Source organism: Rhinatrema bivittatum, chromosome 4, assembly GCF_901001135.1.
Source record: "Rhinatrema bivittatum chromosome 4, aRhiBiv1.1, whole genome shotgun sequence".
Taxonomy (NCBI): domain Eukaryota; kingdom Metazoa; phylum Chordata; class Amphibia; order Gymnophiona; family Rhinatrematidae; genus Rhinatrema; species Rhinatrema bivittatum.
This window is the reverse complement of record NC_042618.1, coordinates 385,707,229-385,730,273: the sequence shown is the minus strand read 5'-3', so window position 1 is coordinate 385,730,273 and position 23,045 is coordinate 385,707,229. Positions and strand designations below refer to the sequence as shown.

Below are 23,045 nucleotides of genomic sequence, written 5' to 3'. Positions count from 1 at the left end.
ACTAACATCTAAAAATCTGCAGTCCTCTCTCACTGTAGCTTATTTGAGGGTTCATGCATAAAACATCATTAAAAAAAAAACTGAAGAGGTGGAGGAGTCAAGATGGCCGCACAGAGTGATCCATGAGTCAGTAGCTCTCTGAAGAAATTTGTGTTTTCCTGTGAAATGCCAGCTAAGAGGAAGGGAAAAGTTCGGACTTACCCGTCTGCGACGACCCCCTCACTAACTTCATGAATCCGACAGCACCGACACAAAGAACCGAAGAATCTGATGGGCGGGTCGATGTGGGAGAGCCGACTCCACCGGCAGGGGAGGTGTCTCTAAGTCCCGAGCAGAGGCAACCGCCGGCTCAGAGGGCAAACGTGGAGACGCTGAGTGTTGAACCGGTAGTGATTCAAGCCGGTTTCAACTCAGAGGATTCCCTATAGACTCCTGCAGGTATAGAGCCGGGACCATCTACATAGAGTCCGGTGGAAGGACGAATGTCTGCAGGGACATCAGGCATTATCGAACAGCTGGTAGGAGGTATGAACGTAGAAGGTACTCGCAGTGAGATAATTAAAATTCCAACGCGTCCCAAGCAAGTGACGCTTGACTCGCTATGGGACTTTATGGGCTGGGATGGCTACTGCTATAAGCTCTTTAAATGACAAATTGGATCACTCCAGTATACAATGTATACAAAAAACAACTAATTTGCAAAACCAAGTTGACTCCTTAAAAGAAAAAGTTACTGGATTGGAGGAGAAGGGGAAAGATCTTCAGCACTTCAAGATAGCTGCAATTAAAGACCGTGAGGTCCTATCAAGACGCATGGAATTTTTGGAAAATAAATCGAGACATTTGAATTTGCGTCTGATAAATTTTCCTAGAATAGCAGGGGATATACCGTATACTACATTAAAAAAAAAAATTTCTTGAAAAGCTTGAATTAAATGAAGGAGATTTTCCATCAATTAATTCATGTTTCTTCCTTCCACCATCAAGAAGAATTGCAAATACCAGTAATGTTTCTTTTCAAGGAAATTTAACTAACTTTTTAGAGAATTATACCTTAGAAGTAATTAATAGAGGAACACTTCTGGCTTCGTTTATAACAAGTAAGGATATCAATATGGTCATGAAATCTTATTTTAGGAAATATCCTATTAACTTTCATGATGCTTTTGTGAAAATATTTCCTGATTTTGCCCCAGCCACACAAGCCAGGCGTCGTGGTTTTTTAAACCTAAGACAAGAGGTAGTTGGTATGGAATATACCTTTAAAATATTGTTTCCTTGTAAGTGTTATATAACTAAAGGAGCTGATCGATTTTGTTTTTTTTTTTCCTCTGATCAATTAAAAGAGTATATAGATGCTAGAAGGTTAAACATTCTAACTCAGTAAGAAATGAGATAAGTGCTGTAATGTGCTATTGTGTAATGGATATTATTTTCCTTTATAGCTCCCCGAGAATATAAATCTCCTCCTCACTGTATTCTGCTAGGTGTGGGGCTTAAAAATTCGTTTAAAGGTTTTTGTTTTTTTTTAGCTCAGGGATATTTTCTAATTCCAGCTAAGATATGTTTTTGTTATTTGTTTAATATTTTCTTTTTAAAGTTATATAATGATGATTGTTGGAATAATAGTATAAGAATTAAGGTCCTATAGTATTTCTGTAATGTTATTTTGTTTATTTAATTTGAAAATGCAAAAATAAAGAATTGAAAAAAAAACAAACTGAAGGGGAATGGACCCAATAATATTACAGCACCCTGCCCAACTTACCTCCCTTGGGAAGGAGGCCTGAGCATTAAATGTCGCCCTGAGAGCCAGCTAGGCTTGGTCCTGCTGGTGCACAGGGTGAAAATATAGATGGTGCTCATCTGCAACGATGAGCTCTGCGAGTAAATGAACATCGGCCTCCGAAATTTGGGCAGTCTGCCCCGTGGCATCTTTCCTCAGGACCCACACAAAATGGACATCTGGGTGTGGTCGTGGAGGACGGACGTTCTAGATCACATATAGAAAAGCTTGCCCGTTTGGACATCCATTTTGCGCGTCACACCCAGGATTTAAGCATCTGTCACAAGGATGCCTAAGGCCTGGATATAGCTGCGAGATATTTACGGACGCCCAGGACCTGCATCTATCTGGCACCCAGGGCTTGGGCATCTACTACAGACCTTTGTCCACGCATGCACAAATCTTGAACGTCCTGCAAAGGCTCCTTTTTTTATTATATTTTTTAAAATGTATTTAATTAGTAAGTTTCCGTGATATACCATTCAAAATACAGCTGGATAACACTGAGCCGACATAAATACCACTTTAGGCCATCAATAAACATAAATCACATCTCCAGCTATCAAAACCAGCTTTGCACAAAACAATCAATTTTAATTAATATTGCATTGTTTATATCCCAAGTTGTTTTTTGGGTAATAAAGCTGATTATTTTAAATTTTACCTTATTTGCTACTACAGTCTGGGTCACGTGCTTCATCAAGTGCCCCACCACACTCTGGTTCTCATGCATGATGAGTGGCCACAAGGAGAGGGATGCCAATGTTGGGGGCTTATGAGAGGATAAGGGAATGGACATACAGATCACATGTACATTAATCCTGAGAACGTAGTCTATTATAGAAATTCAAGTGAATTTATTTGTACAATTAGCAAAAAATGGACAAATACACATCAACGAAATGTTGGGTTCCTGGTCTATCCATCGGCCTCTGATTACAGCTCCTGAATAAAACACAAAACAGTATTTAGATTTTCGCAGGCCAGCAATGGGATTTGGCAACATGGTGAGGAGAGGGACGCATGCCAGCGATGGGAGTTGCTGTTAGCTTGTGCGAGGGATGCCCAAGCTTGCGAGAATGTTAAGAACATAAGGGATCATAGATACATAAATCCACAGGACTGGCTCCATTAAAGATTTTTCTTTTTGAAATTTGTTTTATTGTGGTTTAACAACACAAAAGTACAATATGCATCCACCTCAGCTGCCGGTTCTACAGGTGGATCTGGCGGCAAATGTTCTGCAACCTCTGCTTTTATCCCACAGTGCAAAGAAATGCTATGGAGCATGCAGCAGGCCATAACAATGCTTGCGACCTTTTCCGCACTGTACCTCAGGGCACTATCAGACCGGTCCAAACATCTGAATCTGCTTTTCAGCATGCTGAATCTTCTCTCAATAACATTTCGTGTGCTGGCATGTGCCTCATTATAACGCCTTTCAGCCACTGTGTGCAGGGACAAGAGCAGAGTTAGTAACCATGGCTTGCAATGTTATGGTTATTGATGTTTGGGTGGATCCTTGGACACTGTGGCAGCTGACCACGCCCACGGGGGCAGTCCCGTGAGGGACCACAGTGTCAGGCTAGACTCTGGACACACAAACACAGATTTGAATCTTTTATTAAACAGTTTTGGAAACTACTAGAGGTGGCAGTAGTGAGTAGTAGATGTTGAGCCCGGCTGGGCAGGTCTCCCACAGAATGCTGGAACAGTGAATCCTCTGCTAGGCTGTGCTGTAGTGGAAAGAGAATGAGAGTTATGAGTATACAGTAAGAAGCATTCAGAGTCCCAGGTAGAATTAGAGAAGCTCCAAGGCAGGGAGAGCAGGCCCTTGAGGAGCGAGTACCTGATCCCTTAGAGCAGAGAGACGCATTTGTATTTTACTCACGTAGCAGTAACAGAGATTCCACTAGACGAGAGGTCTGGCACCGGAACCGAGGGCAGGCCCTCGAGGAGTGAGTACCTGGTTCCAGTGAAGCAGTACTGTGGAATAGATGGTAGTTGCACTCATAGATGGAAACTGTTAGTGAAGTCTTCCAAGTAGAAGGGTTTGAAGATGCAGGCAGCAACTCAGGGAACATGGGGCCCTCGAGGAGCGAGTACTGGTTTCCTGATAGCACCTGAAAGATGCAGAAGAGGGCCCCCGAGGAACGGGTACCCCGTTAGCAAACCCTGAAGGGTGTAAGAGTTCCAGATAGCGCCGGAGTGGCAGAGCAGCTTCGGTACAGAGAGCGAATCCCATCCGTAGAGTTACCGTTGCTAACTCGATGAGCTAGCAAATACTGTAGGCTTAAATATCTGGACAGCGTGACGTCATATCAGGGGGATGCACCTGATGTTCACGCCAACATGGAAATAAAGATGAGGGCAGCGCGCACGCATGCGTGCCCTAAGGTACCTTGGAGGAACATGGTGGGAGGCAGCACCAAAGCCGGTCTGGGGACACCGGAGAGAACGGCAAACAGATGCCGCGGCAGACAGTAGTCCGAGGTGAGCGGGAGGAGCTGCAAGTAGTGAGAGGTAGGCAGGGCGAAGCCGTCAAAGACCAACGGTCGCAACATGCAGCCATAGCCGCCATCACCTATAAAAGGGGAAATAAATATTGCATTAACAAACACAGACACGAATCCATGCGGCATATACTCAGTGGTCCAGAAATGCTTTCATTAAATAAATAGTATGCAACAACATACATATTTTTCACAATGGGCCAATGTACTCCCCCTGGGCACCCACATACCTCCATCCCACCTTCTATCTATAACCCCAGCCCAAAGCAAATGTTACCTACCAAGCAACCAGCCATCACTGTATATTCCCCATAGGAAATGGGTTCCAAGTGATGAATGGCAAGGATGTAGGAATCTTGGCAACTCTCAGGAAACCTTGACACTACATTCAGTATTTGAAGGTGTGCATTACATTCAACCTGCACATTCATGGAATGGAATTGTTTGCGGTTGCGGAATGCATTCTGTTCCCATTTTGGGGTCAATGCGATATGAGTGCAGTCTGTTGCACCCAATGCATTGGGCATCTTGGCTATTTCGAAGAAACTACGTCAGATCTCTTAAAGTTGGGTTGGGTCCTCAAGATAGTTGATGTACTGCTTCATCCGCTTCATCATCCCCCTCAAGACTTGTCTTAAGTGATGAGAGACAGAGGACTGATCCATCCCGAAAGTGATACCAACAATATTTTGGAAACTTCCCGTGGCAAAAAACTGCAAAGCACACCAACGTTTCACCAACCCAGGCACGGCATGGTTGTGATAGGCAATGGGGTTAAGGTCACTGCACAAGTCCTCATAAAGGGTTAAAATTGCTGAGAGCTAAGCCGGTATCTTCGCACCACATCTGTCTCGGATAATCCATGGAGGGTTGTCCTTGGCTGAATGATACGATGCTGGCAGGGTCTACGGATAGCTCTGGGCTATACCTACAATCAAAGGAAGATAAGAACATAAGACATGCCATGCTTGGTCAGACCAAAGACCCATCAAGCCCAGCATGCAGTGTTCAACAGTGGCCAGTCTAAGTCACCATTACTTCACAAATCAAGATAACAGGCAGGAACAGCAACTTTCCAATAATGGATATAAATATGTTTCCCCAACTGACTCCTACAAACCTGAACACACGGAGGGAATAGAAGGACAAAGTAATAGGCCACATGGGGATAGTATAAACAAGAAAACCAACATTTAATTGAAGGACATGCATTATTTGTGCATCCATGTTCAAACCACAGATGGTCCGATCCTGGATGTCCAAGACTTGGGTGCCCAAGTTCACGCTTGTAACTGTCGCCTGGGTCCCACTCCGGGCCTGGATGTCCAGGACTTGGGCGCCCAAGTACACACTTGTAACGGTCACCCAGGTCCCATTCCTCAATTGGACATCCAGGATTTGAGCGCTGTCAACATACAGCTGTCCCAAGTTTAAAGGACTTATTTGCTTACCTGTGCCTGTGCTACCACACGGTCCTGTTGTCTTATGTTCTCTGGATTGTTTGCTTGAATAATTGTTCTCCTTTGCATTTTTCTCACTTGCATTCACAAGAGAAAAGTGATGAGGTCAAGAAAATGAATATAATCCATTATTGAAATGGTAGAAATCACAAGGAAATCTTTCAGGAACGTCTGCTATAGCTCTGCCACAATAATGCCAGATATATTTATGTTATTTATTTATTTATTTGTGGCTTTTATATACCGAACTTCGTAAAGAAACATCAGATCGGTTTACAGTAAAACTTCAAAAATCAGCAACAAGAGCCTTACATAGAACTTATAAGAAGACAGTGAATAAAACTGCAAATATTAGAAACGAGGCTAAATATAAAATTTAACTAGTAGTTATTGGTAAACATAGATAACATTGGGAGAAATGTTTGAGTGAGGAAGCAGGAGGGAAAGAAAGGGAGGGGGGAGGGGGAAGGGGGGAAAGAAGAATTGCATAGATTGCAAGGATCTATATACAAAATATACATTTGAGTGGTGATATAAATCATGACATTATAGTTAAGTTTACAAGATAATTGCGATTGTGAGAAATAGACATCATATGCGAGATAATGTATTTATAGCTGAAGGATCTGTAGGGGACGTGGGAAAGTGGAGCATAGAGGGAGGAGGGACGGGACTAAGGGAGGGGAGTGAAGAAGGGGCTGTAGGTGGGCTGGCACTAAATTTCATTCGTAAAAAAACTTGTTATGGACGCATTTGTTTTGGGCGCGCGTTACTGCATGGGGAATATAAGCTAATTTGTGCATTTACATGCAGTTTAAATGCGATGGGCACTATTTGTTATGCGCTGGATTGCACAAGCATTATGGATGCGCTAATCCCAGTACTGCATTGGGTACATGTTTAGCGCATCTAAAATGCACATCCAATGCACGTATAAGGTTGGAGTGCCCGATATGGCATCGACCTGTAAGTTTGTACCTGAGGTAATGGAGGATAAAGTGGCTTGCCCAAAGTCACAAGGGAGCAGCAGGGAATCCACTGGAACTCAGAACATTACACAATGCCCTCAACACATTTGAACACATGTTACAGGGCAAAGCTGTTATGATACACATGAACAATAAGGTAGCCATGTTCTACATGGAGGGTCTGGTTCCTGGATCCTCTGCAGAGAGGCAGTTCAAATATGGGAATGGGCGATCAATCATTCCATCTCTCTCTAGGCAACATACTTACCAGGCACAGCAAACATACAAGCGGACAGACTCAGCATATTGTTTCACCCCACATGAGTGGGCCCTCGACCAGGAACTAGCAAACAACATCTTTTACCATTGGGGCCTACCATAAATAGCTCTGTTTGCAATGGAACACAGCAAGAAATTATCCTGGTTTTGTTCCCTTCTATCCAGTCCCAATGGAATCACATGACATGTTTCTGCTGTCTTGGTCAATGGGTCTACTATATGCTTTTCCTCCAATTCCTCTCATTACCTGAATAGTACAGAAATGCATTCAAGATGAAGCAAAGATGATACTCATAGCTCCAGTGTGGCCAAGACAACCATGGTATGACTATCTTGTACAATTTTCATTCCAGCCCCTGAGAGCTCTGGGGTACTACCCAAACCTCCTAATGCAAGAAGAGGGAGCCCTTCTCTACCCGCTTCATTCATTGCTTCATCTCATGACGTGGATGTTAACACAAATTCATGGCACTTCTAGACTTACCATTGCCGATACAAGATGTCCTTTTCTCGGCAAGAAAACCATCAACTCATCACAATTACTTTTTTAAGTGGAAACGCTATTCCAACTGATGTATCTCTCACACTATTGACCCTTTCACTTGTTCTCCGGAGCAACTGCTCAACTACTTGTACCAACTTTCCCAACCTGGATTAAAGATTTTGTCAGTTAGAGTTCATTTGAGTGCTATTGCAGCCTATCTTCATCAGGATAAAGGGCTGTCCATCTCCATGCACCCTCTCATTTCACAATTCATGAAAGGCCTGCTTTATTTACACCCTCCAGTGCAGAAATCACCAATTTCTTGGGATATTAACAAAATTTTGACAACTCTCATGGAAGCCCCATTCAAGCCCCTGGAATCGGCAACTTTGAATTATCTAACATGGAAAGTATTATTCTTAGTAACCGTCTCTTCCACAGGAAAAGGGCGTGAACTTCAAGCCTTAGTTCATATCTCTCCTTACATGCAATTCTTCCATGGCAAGGTGATACTTCAAACACATCCCAAGTTTCTGCCCAAGGTAGTATCTGCTTTTCACTTTAATGAAGCTATCAGACTACCAACTTTCTTCCTGAAACCATACCAGAATGAGAGAGAGAGGAAAATGCACACCTTGGATTGCAAATGAGGCTTAGCTTATTATAAACAATGAACACAGAGCCACAGGCATACCCAACAGCTCTCCTACAACTCTAATAATCTGGGAGTAACTGTAACAAAGAGAACTTTATCTAACTGGATCAAAAACTATACTCAACATTGCTACAACTTGGCCTCTTTACTGTTGTCCAGCTCAGTGAAGGAACATCAGGTGCATGCTACTGCCTCATCAATAGCACTCTTGCATAAAATTATAGCCGACTTTGCAGGGCAGTAACATGGCTGTCTGCACAACTTCACATCCCACTACTGTCTCGATCAATTGTCAGCCTCTGAGAGCTCTGTGGGTTGTGAAGTTTTAAATAATGTAGGAAGCAAGTAGGAACTGTTCACTTAGGCAGACAGGTTGCAAAAAAAAAAAAAAAAAAAGAGACAGTGAACAGGGCTAAGCATTTCGCAATAACCCTTAGCTTGGGACTCCCCAAGATAGCATGGCTAATTCAGCCTGCTTATCCACGGAAAACAGCGAGTTTGCTTACTGTAAACTGTGTTTTCCTTAGATAGAAGGATTAATTAGTCATGCGTACCCTCCTACCTCCTTGGACAGTCCCTGCCTTACATCACAGACAGGATATTCACATGCAACAGTCAATCACATGAAAACTGTCGTGCATGCGCAGAGCAGCAAAGCTCTGTGAACTTAGAGAGAAGGCTCCCCACAGTGCGCCATCGGATGATGTCATCCAAGGTAGCATGGCTAATTCATCTTGCTATCTATGGAAAACACTGTTTACAGTGAGCAAACTTGCTTTATTTTTTGTCCCACTGTGTCCCCTTTGTACTTCTTCCCTACTTACATCTCTTACCCTACCTTCCTGTGGGCCCCTCTCTACTTTACCATTCTACCTCCAGGCTGACATTGACTTCTCTCCCTTTCTGTGACCCAGTATGATAATTTTTACTGGGTTCCTACTAGTCTTCCTGCTCTCAGTGACCCTGTAGAATGGGTTTCAGTGGGCTACAATTCTCGCTTACATGTACACACACAGTGCAGGCTACAGACAGCCTATATATATAGCTCTAATAATGGTTGCTTACAGCTTATACAAGTCGGCTATACAAAATTTTTGATGGAAAAAATATTTCTTAGAAAGAGACCATACGATCACAGTTCTTATAAAATTGTTTGGAAGAGCACAAATCTGCAACAAATTGAAAAAATAAATAAAGCCATTAGCGCACATATAACAATTTTTATATATATCAAACTCCAAAATGTCTAAATGTGCTCACCGTAACATGCTTAAACAACCTTTCACAATCGCCGATATCATACCAAACGTGCCAGAGAGCAATCTACAACAAAATAGTGAGAAAAAAACTGAAAAATTAAATAAGACAAAAATAATAGTCAAAAAGCAAAACTTACCATAACCAGAGAGTCCCAATGCTGGGAAAACTGCCTGTGTGTGTACGTTGGTTGTTGTTCTTGCGAAACTGTGGCCTACAATTGGGAATTAGTGTTTTTAAATATGTATGTCTGTATATGCATACATCATATATATTGTTGACATTTATTTACTCTTTATATATTTAATAAAATGACCTTATACGTTTTTGTAAATTTTCTCTTGGCACATTGTATATTTATCGTAGATTAGGTATGTACAACTACAGTATCTGTTAAATTTCAGTTATTAACAGTGTGGTCTTATATTCTCAGTATTATTATTTTGTTATTATTTTTATAGAATTTTAATTGCAAACATGTTTTACTCTATTCTAGGACTTTGATAAAGAGGTTAAAAGTTTTGTGTTTATTCTTGAAGGCAGCAGTCAAACTAACAGGATGCAGCTGCCAAAGGAGAACAAACAAACCCGTAAGTAGTACCTCATTCCAAAAAATAGTACACGTTTTTATATTTTTAATTTTTCCATCTGTAATGGAATAACTTTCATTTCTCTAAAAATCACAAATGGGCCAGCTACTACAAATAAGTGATATTTTTTTAATTTTAATAAAAATAAAGTTTGACATTATTTCAAATACAATCATATTTGAAAATATAAATAGAGGTTATATTGATTATAAAAATTAATAAGAAAGTATAATAAGAAAATATCACAGCAATCTCCTCATAGTAAATATAAATATATCGGGGGGAAGAAAATGGTCTTAGGATAAATCAACCATTCAAATCAAGTAACAAAAAAAAAGGAAAAAAGACAACGTTCCTGACTAACATTACTCACTCAGTTAAGCCTCATCTTAAGTAGGTTGAGGCGAAGTAATGCGCCTAGCCTCGATAAAGTCCCTCAATTGCACAGGGTCAAAGAAAACATATCTAATTGTATTCATTACCACTATACATTGACATGGATATCTGACAACATAAGAATCCCCCAAAGTTAACACCTCTGATCTTATTTCAAGAAATTTTCTTCTATGCTCCTCAGTGGTCCTAGCTAAATCAGGAAAAAAACAGATCTTCTCCCCTTTAAATAAAACTTCACGGTTACAAAAAAATAGACAAAGAATATTGTCTCTATCATGTAAAAACACAAAAGAGACCAGCAGAGTAGCTGTTTTGTGAGATGGCAAAACAGTTCTCCAGAAACTCATTGAAATTCAGGGAAGCATCTTGCTGTACCCTGTCCATATTTTTCTTAGTAGATGGTAAATAGAAGACTTTTTGAATCGGGGATAGGCCAACTCCTGAAATTGCAGAACTTCTTTCATATAAAGCTTGAACATTTCAATAGGAGAAAGTAATGGAACTTGAGGAAAGTTTAAAATGTGTAAATTCAAATTCTTTGAGGACTTCTCCAGGCTTTCTAATTTACCTGACACCACAGTAGATTCCACTACTTGTTTAGCCTGCAAATCTTTTAACCTTAAAGACCAATGTCTCCAAGTTAGATATAGAACTTTCACTCACAGACATCTGTTGTTCTTGATTCAAGCATTTGGAATGAATGTCTAATGTAATTTTAACCAGAGATGAAACTGACTTCTCAACTGAGGCCAAATCGTCCTACAGACTGTCAAGAGTCACTTGGGTAGGTTTAATTAAAGCAGATCTGACCTGAAGGATGTTAAATGCGTCTCAAATATCCTGTGTAGCAGTGACCTTGCCAAATGAAGGGACTTCACCCATTGCCAGAACGCCAGGAACCGCTCCCTCAGCCAAACGTCCCGACTTCTGGAGTAGCTGGATCTGCTCTGCCACTTTCCGGCACAGAAAACTTTTGTCAAAGTTTCTAGAAGCTTTGACCAGCACACAAAGCATGCCCAGCCTGCTGCTATCCATGTGTCCATGCGAGGTGCACCTTTAGTCTCTTCTTTTCCACAGTGCAGTTGCCTCGTGGTCGTGGAGCTCTCAATCTTTTCTTATTTTCTTGAACAAATTTTGGGTTCGGTCGTGTTCCTCTTGCCAGTACCTCCAAGGATTGAGGGGACGGTGATAGATCCTTGATGGTCTCACCGCTGCCCCGGACATTGGGATCATCCACCTCCTCGGCACCAGGGAACAATCAGGCCGAGCACCAAAGAAGATCCCATAAGCATTGCCATCGGTCGCCATCGCTGCAAGGCAACGGTTTTGGGGTGGCATTGGCACCCACCAAACTGCTTTCAAAGCGACACAGGCCATCAGAGACCCCATCCTCCGATGCCCTTGATGGTCCTCGGCATTCCCCACCAACACCGGTTCAGAGCACAGTGCCACCTCAGAGATCCAAGGAAGAGCTGGTGATGCCTCATCCCCCTCCATCAGTCCTGACCACTCCGGAGGAGTTGGACCACAGGATGCAGTCCGCAGTGCTCAAAGCGCTCCAGAGCATTAAGTGCCATTGCCACCAGTCCCCAAACTGGTGCCCGAGCCTCCGCTATTGATGTTAGCACCCCTGCTAGAGCATCTGGACGTCCTTCTGGGTGCCCTTCTGATGCAGCCATGCCCGAGGGACCTTCGGTTCCCAGCGGCCACCAATGCCCTCTACCAGAGCGATCCCAATTCTTGGGTCCTCCAAGGAGGAAGATACGGTCAGTACCGTGTTTCCCAGAACACTGTTCCCTGAGCTCGTCACAGGTCCTTCTGGCCTACTGCACCCTCCGGTCCTCTCAATACCAGGGGATCCTTCGATGCCTGCTGTACCCTCGAGGCCTCCGAAGCCGGAACCCAGAGTCAATGCCCCTCACAGACCTTGCCTAAGGCAAGTTGGTCCCAGTGAAGAGGAAGAGCCTTATGACCCTTGGGATAATGACTCCATGGACTTGTTCTCGGATTACTTGGACGACCTCCTCTCGGAGCCTTCTCCACTGGAGGAACAGCACCGGTTGCCCCTGAGGACTTGTCCTTTGCAGGGTTTATTAGGGCTATGGCTGAAGCCATTCTCTTCCAGCTGCTTCCGGAGGAGGATGCAAGGCATAAGATGCTGGAAGTGCTCCAGTTTGTTGATGCTCTTAAGGAGATCATGGCAGTTCCTATCCATGATATTTTTAAGGACCTCCTCCTCTGTATGTGGGAGCATACCATTTCTATTTCCCCTGTTAATAGAAAGGCTGATGCCACCTACTTGGTGCAGCAGGCTGTAGGGTTTGAAAAGCGGCATCTCCCCCACCAGTCGTTGATCGTGGAGTCTGCCTTGAGAAAGGCCCAGCACTCCCACACCCATGCTTCCACCCATCCAGGCCATGAAAACAGGGAGCTTGATGCCCTGGACAGGGAAGTCTTCCAAGGCGCCATGCTGGTGGCCCGAACCACCGCCTAAAGGTTTTACATGATCCATTTGTTGCGTTCGTGCCTACTCTTCGCCCTCGCTCCACCATCTATACCTGTATGCCACGGCATCTCCCTTCTGCATCTCTTCAGAATCCCCAGGCTGGCCTGACACTGCGGATCCGCCATGTTCCTGATGACGTAAGGGTGCGCGCTCCAGAGTTTGTACCAGCAAGGGCGCAAACCTCGGGGGCGTCCCCCCGTAGTGACATCATCCACTTCCAACTGAAAAGGTCTTTGCTTGCAACTACGAATCGAGTTAGCAAGGACTCGAATCTTACTCTTCTTAAGTTACGATTCGCCCAAGCTACTCTGCCTTCTTGTACTTACCAGAGGTACCCGCTCCTTGGGGGCCTCGCTCTCTCTTCTTGATTTCAGATTGTTAGACGGGATCTGGTACTCGCTCCTCGAGGGCCTACGTCCCTGAATGCTCAGAAGACTCCTTACTGCCTGGAAGCGATCGCAGATGTGAACACTGTGAGTTCTATTACAGATAGGAAACAGTACTCGCTCCACAAGGGCCTATGTTCCTAATCTCTGAAGACTCTTTTCTGTCTAAGACGTTATCGCAGGTACGGAGATTGTGAGTTCTTATTCTAGACTGCATATAGGAACCAGTACTCGCCTACGGCTCCTGTTCCTGAATGCTGAAGACTCTCTGTTGCATAGAAGTCATTTCAGATTTCTACAATAAAGAATTATCTGTGTTTGTCTCCATACTCCAGCCTAGCCAGTGGTCCCTCTCAGGATATCCTCCTGGGGGCGCTGTCATCTGCCATCGGCCCAAGGATTCACCAATTTACATTAAGTGTTTATTCCTTACACTGCTGTGCGGTATCATACAGACTGCCACTCTGTGGGAGCCAATGCACAATAGATCATTAACTCCGCCTACAGAGTTGTACAAATTGCTAGCTCCTCCCCTTGGGGAGCAGTATTGAACAGATTGCTAACTCCAGTGAATCCGGCTAAAAGTATTTGGAGAAGCAGTACTCTTGGGAATCCAGCTAAAGGTATTTGATGTCTGTAGCCATGGACCCGGCTCACCTTTCTGCCTTGCAGGCTATTCCGGGCTTAGCTCAACGCCTCTCAGAACAGCAAGAAACCTTGGAGAAACTTACTGCAGCTTTTCACCAGCTTCACACACAGAAGGCACAAGCCACAGCTTCTATACAGGAAGGTCTGTTACCAGAGGTAACTTTAAAATCAGCTGTTACACTAGCGGCACCTATTCAATTCTCCGGAGAACTCCAAAAGACTTGGGGCTTCTTTATTTATTATTTTTAAATACCAACATTTGATCTCAACTGAGATATCACATTGGTTTATATTCAGGTACTGTAGGTATTTCTGTATCCCCAGAGGGCTTACAATCTACATTGTACTTGAGGCAATGGAGGGTAAAGTGACTTGCCCAAGGTCACAAGGAGCGACAGCAGGACTCAAACCTTGGTCTCCTGGTTCGTAGTCCACTGCTCTAACCACTAGGCTATTCCTCCTTCCAACCAGTGCAGCTTACATTTCACCTTACAACCTTTATTGTTTCCCACAGGCCTCTCTAAGACCAGCTACATTCTGTCTTATTTGGATGAGAGAGCCTTATCGTGGGCAGAACATAGAAAGATTTATGGACTTGTTTAAATCAGTTTTTGATGACCTTGCTGGTATGTCTGTTGCAGGATTTGCTTTGGTGGACCTGAAGCAAGGCAACAGATCTCTGGCGGAATTTGCCATCAAATTTAAAACTCTTGCAGCGGAACTTTGCTGGGACCCCAGATGTCTGAAGACACTCTTTTGCAGAGGACTGGACACCCGTGTAGAGGACGAGCTGGCTGCTCGTCAGACACCTGACTCACTGGAAGAATTAATAGCCTTGGCTACTCGGATTGACTGGCAGCTTTGAGACAAGGTGAAGGAACTTCTGCCTAAGGTATTTCCTGGATTAAAACAGGTTAGTACCCCTGCCTTTCAGATGGGTCCAGCAAATCCTATTGTTAATGAAGAGGAACCGATGCAACTTGGTCATGGTCACTTGACCTTTAAGGAGAGAAGGTCCAAAGGAAAACGTGGTTCATGCATGTACTGTGGTCAGTCCACCCGTGATGACTCTACATGCCCTACTTTCCCTGAAGAACGGAGAAATTCAAATCCTGCGGAAAGACTGTTCGTGGGACTTACCGCATCTTCTTCTCCACTTTCTCTTCCAGTCTCTCTGACCTATGGACCAGTCACGATTCAGACTCCTGCCCTAATGGACTCAGGGGCAGGAGGTAACTTCATTTCTAGACTTCTAGTGGAATATCTGAGGATTCCTCTCATCTACTTAAAGAGTCCACTACTGTTATCTTCCATTCATGGGGAGCCCTTGCCAGGCGATGTAACATGTGAGACTGTACCAGTTACGCTTCGCACCGGAGCACTCCATACGGAAATAATCTCCTTCTTTGTATTAGAGAGGGCCATGCATCCAATTGTTCTGGGGTTACCCTGGCTGAAAGAGCACCAACCTCAATTTGATTGGGCATCCTCGGATCTCTCACGCTGGGGCCCAGATTGTCATAAGAAATGTTTCAAGGAGGTTTTACCTGCTAGATGCAGGTCTAATATTTCAGCGGAACCAGAACCATTACAGCAGCAGGCTCCTTCCCAAGATAAATCTTTTAATGTGGTAACGGAGACCATTCCTCTATTGAGGTCCTGTGAGAATACTATGGGTTCAGGATTTAATTCGGTGCTTCCCGAAAAAGAAATTGATCTTTCATCTGAGATGGACTAAGAGACGATGTGGGAGGACATGCCTAATGAGCCACAAGAGATAATTGACCCTAAGAAGATCGTTTTGGCCACTACCCAGTCGGTACCTGTTGGTAAGACTATTGTTCCAAAGAACCTCAGGAAAAAAGTACTCTTCTGGGCACACGATTCTAAGCTAGCTGGTTATCCTGGTCAACACCGAACTCTGCTTAGAATTCAGGAACTGTGATGGCCAACCATCAAAAAGGTTACCTATTCTTATGTGGCATCGTGTACCAACTGCGCCAAGAACAAACCGGCCTCTGGACCACCGTGGGGGCAAATGCAATCTTTGCCAGTCCCGGATCGACCCTGGTCGCATATCACTACTGATTTTGTAGTTGATTTACCTACGTCTGGAGGAATGAACACCATTTGGGTGACTGTAGATCGCTTTAGCAAGATGGCACACTTTGTGGTGCTTCCGGGCCTACCTTCAGCCTTAGAGCTTGCAAAGCTCTTTATAACGCACATATTCCGCCTCCACGGCCTGCCTTCACACATCGTATCAGACCGTGGGTTTCAATTCACGGCACGATTCTGGAAGGCTTTGTGCAAGTTATTTGACAACACTTTAGACTACACTTCAGCCTACCACCCGCAGTTAAATGATCAGACGGAACAGATGAATCAAACTATGAAGCAGTTTGTACGAGCCTATGTCACATCCCGACAAAATAACTGGGTCGAATTGCTTCCATGGGCTGAATTCGCCATCAACTCTCATCCAGCAACATCAACGTGACTGTCGTCCTTTGAAGTGGTATTCAGACGTTCTCCAACACCACCGCTTCCACTGAAACTCTCAATGACGTCCCCAGCAGCTCAATCCACTGTCGATGATATCCATAAACTATGGGCTCAGACAAAAGACATGTTAATCATAGAAAATGATCGTGCTAAGAATATTATGATGCACACCATGTACCAGCCCCAGTCTTTAAGCCAGGGGACAAAGTCTGGTTGTCTACTAAGCACCTCAGACTCAAGCTACCTTCTTCTCAATTTGCTCCTCGCTACGTGGGACCATTTCCAGTCCTTCAACGTATTGGTAACGTCACTTATCGGTTGAAATTACCACCTGGTCTCCACATTCATAACACATTTCACGTCTCACTATTAAAACCACTCATACTCAGAGAATTTTCTCCCAAGACTCTAGATCCACCAGTCATCAATGCTGAAGACGATTTAGAATACAATGTCGAAGAGATTCTAGATGTTCGTAAAAGAGGTGAGACTTTGGAATATCTTTTAAAGTGGGAGGGTTTCAGCCCCAAGGAAAACTCTTGGGAGCCTCAGGCTAATATCCTGGACAAAGAGATGCTTAGTCAGTTTCACCTCGCGCATCCTTTGAAGTCTAAGCCTGGTACCCAAAGAGGAGATCGCCCTTTGAAGGGGGGTACTGTTGCGTTCGTGCCTGCTCTTCGCCCTTGCTCCACCCTCTCTACCTGTGTAGCGACTCCCTCCAAGCCTGAAGGATAGCTGCTGCCGCGGCATCTCCCTTCTGCATCTCTTTGGAATCCCCAGGCCGGCCTGACGCTGCGGATCCGCCATGTTCCTGATGACGTAAGGGCGCGCGCGCGCGCTCCAGAGTTTGTACCGGCAAGGGCGCGAACATCGGGGGTGTCCCCCCGTAGTGACGTCATCCGCTTCCAACTTAAAAGGTCTTTGCTTGCAACTACGAATCGAGTTAGCAAGGAATCGAATCTTACTCTTCTTAAACAATTCGCCCAAGCTACTCTGCCTTCTTGTACTTACTAGAGGTACCCACTCCTTGGGGGCCTCGCTCTCTCTTCTTGATTTCAGCTTGTTAGACGGGATCCAGTACTCGCTCCTCGAGGGCCTATGTCCCTGAATGCTCAGAAGACTCCTTACTGCCTGGAAGCGATCGCAGACGTGAACACTGTGAGTTCTATTACAGATAGGAACCGGTACTCACTCCACGAGGGCCTATGTTCCTAATCTCTGAAGACTCTTTTCTGTCTAAGACGTTATCGCAGGTACGGAGATTGTGAGTTCTTATTCTAGACTGCATATAGGAACCAGTACTCGCCTACAGCTCCTGTTCCTGAATACTGAAGACTCTCTGTTGCATAGAAGCCATTTCAGATTTCTACAATAAAGAATTATCTGTATTTGTCTCCATACTCCAGCCTAGCCAGTGGTCCCTCTCAGGATATCCTCCTGGGGGCGCTGTCATCTGCCATCGGCCCAAGGATTCACCAATTTACATTGTGTTATTCCTTACACTGCTGTGCGGTATCATACAGACTGCCACTCTGTGGGAGCCAACCCACAATAGATCATTAACTCCGCCTATGGAGTAGTACAAATTGCTAGTTCCTCCCCTTGGGGAGCAGCATTGAACACCAATATAACAGCAATCTCATACGGGCCCAGGATTTTGCAGAGGGCCTGCCACAACAGCAGCAGGAGGCCATCTCGGCCATTAACCTGCTGGGTCTCGAAGCAGTAAAGCATGAGTTGTGATCCTCCTATGATGTCTTGGAGACAGTGGCCCATGTAGCAGCTGTGGGCATCGGCACCGGGAGAATGGCATGATTTGGGCCTCTGACATCCAGCCGGAGGTGCAGGATAGACTAGCCAACCTCCCCTGCACTTTTTTGGGGATAAAGTCCAGGACGCGGTGGCGCAATTGAAGTACCACCATGTTACCCATCACAGCTGTCCACTAGTGCCTCGGAAGGCCCGTCCTCAGCCAGGAAGTCCTCCAGGCCAGCTTTCCAAAAGCCTTTTTACAGAGGAAATATCCTCCAGCCTCCCGGGCTCGTATGCCACATACCGTATCCCGGGGCCATCCTTGCCAACAGCAAGCACCCATACCTCGACTGGCATCCCAGCAAAACCCGGCCACGGGCTTTTGACTGGCGAGAGAGCGAAGGTCAGTTGACCGTACTCCTGACGGCGGATCCCCCGATCGGTGGCAGGCTCCTAAACTTCGCCCACCACTGGGAAAAGATCACGTCGGACTGTTGGGTCCTCTCTGTCATCCGTTAGGGGTACCGTTTAAACTTTAGTTGGCTCCCGGAGACCTCTCCCCCATGTCCATCTTGGGGTTCGTCCGCCCACCAGGTCATTCTTCAGATGGAACTCGCAGCCCTCCTTGTGGCAGGCACGATGGAACTGGTCCCTCACCAAAAACAGGGCCAAGGGTTCTATTCTAGGTAATTCCTCGTTCTGAAAAGGAATGGCAGCTTGCGCCCCAGCCTCAACCTCAGGGCATTGAACAAGTTTCTTGTAAGAGAAAAGTTCAAAATAGTCTCCCTGGGCACGCTGATCACTACGCATGAAGATAGGTGAGTATGTTTCTTCTTCCTGGAATTTGAAATTTGGTGTATCCCAGGGGCCTTTATTATCACCTGTTTTATTTAAAATACATCTACTACCTGGAGAACCTAATTAAAGGGAGGGCCTGAAATTCTAATCCTTCACACATGACAAACAATTATACTGTAAATTAGGTCATGGATGGAGTCTATGGCAAAATTTGCATATTGGTTTACAATTAGTCATTGATTGGCTAAAATTTAATAAGCTTAAAGTAAACCCACAAAAAAACAGATGTTCTCTGGATTAGAAAACCTTCCACCTCTTTTTCTTCCTTCAGAGACAGAAGGCTTCTTACTACCTCTGAAAGTTGAGGCCCACATATAGTGAATAATATTAACTCAGAATTAACATTACACACTCATCTTACTAGCATAGTGCAATTGTTCATATTTTTCTATATTTTTTATAGTTTATTGCTAAGGGTACTGTATGCTAAATGTTTTCTTCCATTGTGTTTCTCTGGGAATAATATAGTACTTAGGGCTGTATATGTATAACGAAATATTTGGTTAGCACAACTATCCATTACTTTAATCTTGCCAGTAAAGATTGTTTACAGTGTGTGTATATTTTTCTTTAATTTCAGTTGGACTGATCCAGCAGTTTCTAATACTTCAGGTTAATGTTCCCTTAGGAAAAGACTTCTCCATTGAATTGCTGTAAGTTACACAGAACTTTCTTGAATGCTGTATGTGTAAGTAGACAGTAGATCAATTGAACTAGTACCAACAACCATTAATTGCAACTGGCAGTTTTTACATTAAAATGCAGTGACTTGTCAAGTCAACATGAAGTAATTAAGCTAATTTAATTGTTATTTCTGAAAGCCTAGTATATTCTAGCATTTCCCTGGGGGTAAAAAGCAAACTCCATCTGTTAAACAAAACATAAAAAAACATATTTGTAGCAATAAACATTTTTTACATCAGAATTGTGCTTAGATGGAAAAGATTAGTACTGCATTTTGAGGTTGCTGTTCCACTATGTATAAAAAGTAAAAATGGTTTGTGTTAAATATTTAGTTATGTTTGTGCTTATATAATGGAGAAATATCTCTGGTTAAAGTATTCTAGAGACCTATTTTGACACAGTTCTCTTTGTACTGATGGAAGAAAGGTAAAAGCCATTGACTTTGTTCATTCGCTCATCTGGTGTGCTCAGCATGCCACTATGCTAGCACCATGACCTTTGTGATTTGATGGTGCCAATCTCTCAGCATTATACATTGAATTGTAGCAAGCAGAGTCAGATAGTGAGCTTTACTAATTCACTGAGTTTTAAGATTCTGCCACAAACTAAAAACAGAATGATTTGTTAATTTTCTTGCTTTTAAGCATATACCTTATCTATAAATGGAGAAAGAAAAGACTTAGGAAATGTCTTTCTTTTATTTATTTATTTATTTATTTATTTATTTATTTATTTATTTAAGAACAGTTGTATTACACATATACCAGAGTACCTAAGCATATAACAATATTACATAGATCATCATTTAATTAAATGACACTGACACAGCAACCAAATAACATCACAGTATATTAAAAAAAAATGTATATATTAAAAAAAGACTCAAAGGTACATATTAAATCAAAAGAAGACTTTTAGGCTTCTAAAAATAAGCTTTTTCCCTAAATTGGACAAAATCAGTAGAAATACAAAGTTCTTCTGGTAAAATGTTAAAAATAATGGGGCCAGTAATTGAAAACACCTGAGACCCAGTAGCCTGCAAATGAGCAAGCCTCACAGAAGGAGCTATAAGAAGATGTTTACCTGCAGAACAAAGGTTTTACAAGTGGGAATATAAGGAAAGAAGATTAGCCAATTAAGGAGGGCTTTCCTGTTAAAAGGCCTTAAAAAAAAAAAGGATTTTAAACTGAATCCTATACTTAACTGGTAACCAAAGCAGAGGAATTAACATAGGTGTCATGTGTTCTCTTGTGTGGCAACCTAGAACCCGCTGAGCTGCTAATAAGTTTGCAAAAGACGAAGGACATCTAGCCGACAACTAGGTAAACCAATATACAATGATTTGCGACTTGCGGTTATGGCATGGTCCTTAGCGGATGCAGGGAGTGAGAGTTCCAGTGCATCTCCTTGCAAATCAGTAAATTGCATCCTTTATTTTGCCTTTATATAACACCGATATGAGTATACTGCTTTCCAGCATTAATGGGAGCAAGAATCTGAGTGCACTGTTGATCCCATGTGAAAGGTTATAAGCGCAAAATCACCTAAGAGTGGACACGAGAGGAAAGCCATTGGAACAAAAATGGCAGTGCCTGATGGCGGGGATAAAGCTCTCGCTAACATCTCAGAGGACGTGCTACCGTGAATCTCAAATAGTCTCACTCTGGTGCTGGACGAACAACTAGTAAAAATTCAAGCAGCAATAGATGAAATAAAGAATGGGCTTGGAAGGTCATAACAAGCGATTAGACCACATAAAACAATAAACCTCATTGCAAGATGACAGCTTGGCAGAGGCGGAGTGCCATATTACTGAGCTTCAGGATAAAAACGTCAAACTCCTTACTCGCATTGAAGATCAGAAAAATAGGAACAGGCAAAACAACCTTAAAATTGTAGGCCTGCCAGAAATAATACCGGAGGAGGAACTGTGTAATTTTGTAAAGCAATGGCTCCCCAAACATTTGGGCCTAGTTGATTTAGAAGATTGCCTCCATTGCAAGAGAACACACCGTGTGGGGCCAGTGAGAGAGAAATATGGGAGGCCACGGCCTGTGATGGGAAAAATATTGAATTGGTCATATAAAACCAAACTGCTCATAACGTATCAGCAAAAGGGGCAAGTAGAATATATGGGAAGCAAGATCCCAATATTCAATCATTTTTCTGCACAAGTTGAGGCACAATGGAGAGAGATGGCATCTTCCTGCACAGAACTGCACTACAGGGTATTTGATTTTCCTTACATTTTCCTGAAAAACTGCAGGTGTGGCTTAAGACCAAAATACTGTCTTTCTTTATGAAGATTGAGGCTGTTGCATATATAACCTCATTTGATACCCCTGAAGGGTTTACATGGCACTGGAATTATAGGCCAGCTATACAATCAGTTTTTCAGCAATCAGTGACGTGGTCTTTTGATGTTAGTGGGGGACACACGGAATAAAACAGTAAGGCTGTTTACAATAAATGCATGTCTGGATAGTTTCTGAACACCAGAACATCGGCAGATGTATCTTTACATGAGACTTCTTTCACACATTTAGGTAAGGTCTCAGCTAATATCATGGATCTTTTCAAGCATAATTACTTGGATTTGCTGAAAAAGCTGAAATCTGACTTCAAGGTGAATTTTAAAAGACCAGTGCATGCCAAAACTGGTGATACATGCCCATGTTGGGCTGGGTCACACCGAAGAGATTTTAAAAGCCATCCAACTATGTGTGTATGTGCTGCTATGCACACAAATGAAAAGTTCTAAAAAGGAGTGGCGTATGGGCATGGTCGGGGGGGGGGCATGGGCGTTCCTGTCTTTCACATGTTTACTTCTGCTATTATGCAAGTTATAAAATAAAGACAGATAGATTGGTGGGGTTTTAAGGGTCAGGTTTTACAGAGGAAAAGAGAGTTTATTAATCTGTGAGGTCTGACGAATGCATACACATGTGCGTCCACGCATCTGTTTAAAAGTTACCGTCTTAGAGAAAAAGACCCTTATTCTAATGTCTTTGATCGGCAGGGTGTACCTTGCGAGGATGGTAGACGTCCCTTGGCTATTTTATTGGTTTCAGCACTTTCTTCAGTATATTTTCTAGACAATTAATGGAGTTTTTACCTCTTTTCTGAAGAGTAGCAAATCACCTGGACCAGATGGTATACATTTCAGGGTTCTGAAAGAATTCAAAATTCCAATTTAATATAATTCCATAATTAAACACATCTCCATTACATGACTCATAATATTGGGGGAGCTAAAGTATACAACTATTGAACAAATAATCATAACATTTTAACTGGTTTAAATAATTAATGTTACTA

At 43.3% G+C, this 23,045-nt stretch overlaps 1 protein-coding gene across 2 annotated transcripts in view; it reads left to right on the top strand.

Annotated features, from left to right (window-relative positions):
- Positions 1-23,045, top strand: part of C4H3orf67 (chromosome 4 C3orf67 homolog) — a 479,946-nt gene that overhangs the window by 52,193 nt on the left and 404,708 nt on the right. The window contains exons 3-4 of one of the 2 annotated variants that reach the window (XM_029600997.1): positions 9,899-9,992; positions 19,624-19,696. In XM_029600997.1, coding sequence (XP_029456857.1) covers positions 9,899-9,992; positions 19,624-19,696 — 167 coding nt within the window. The remainder of the gene's footprint in view (positions 1-9,898; positions 9,993-19,623; positions 19,697-23,045) is intronic. The other variant, XM_029600998.1, reaches the window with a different exon arrangement.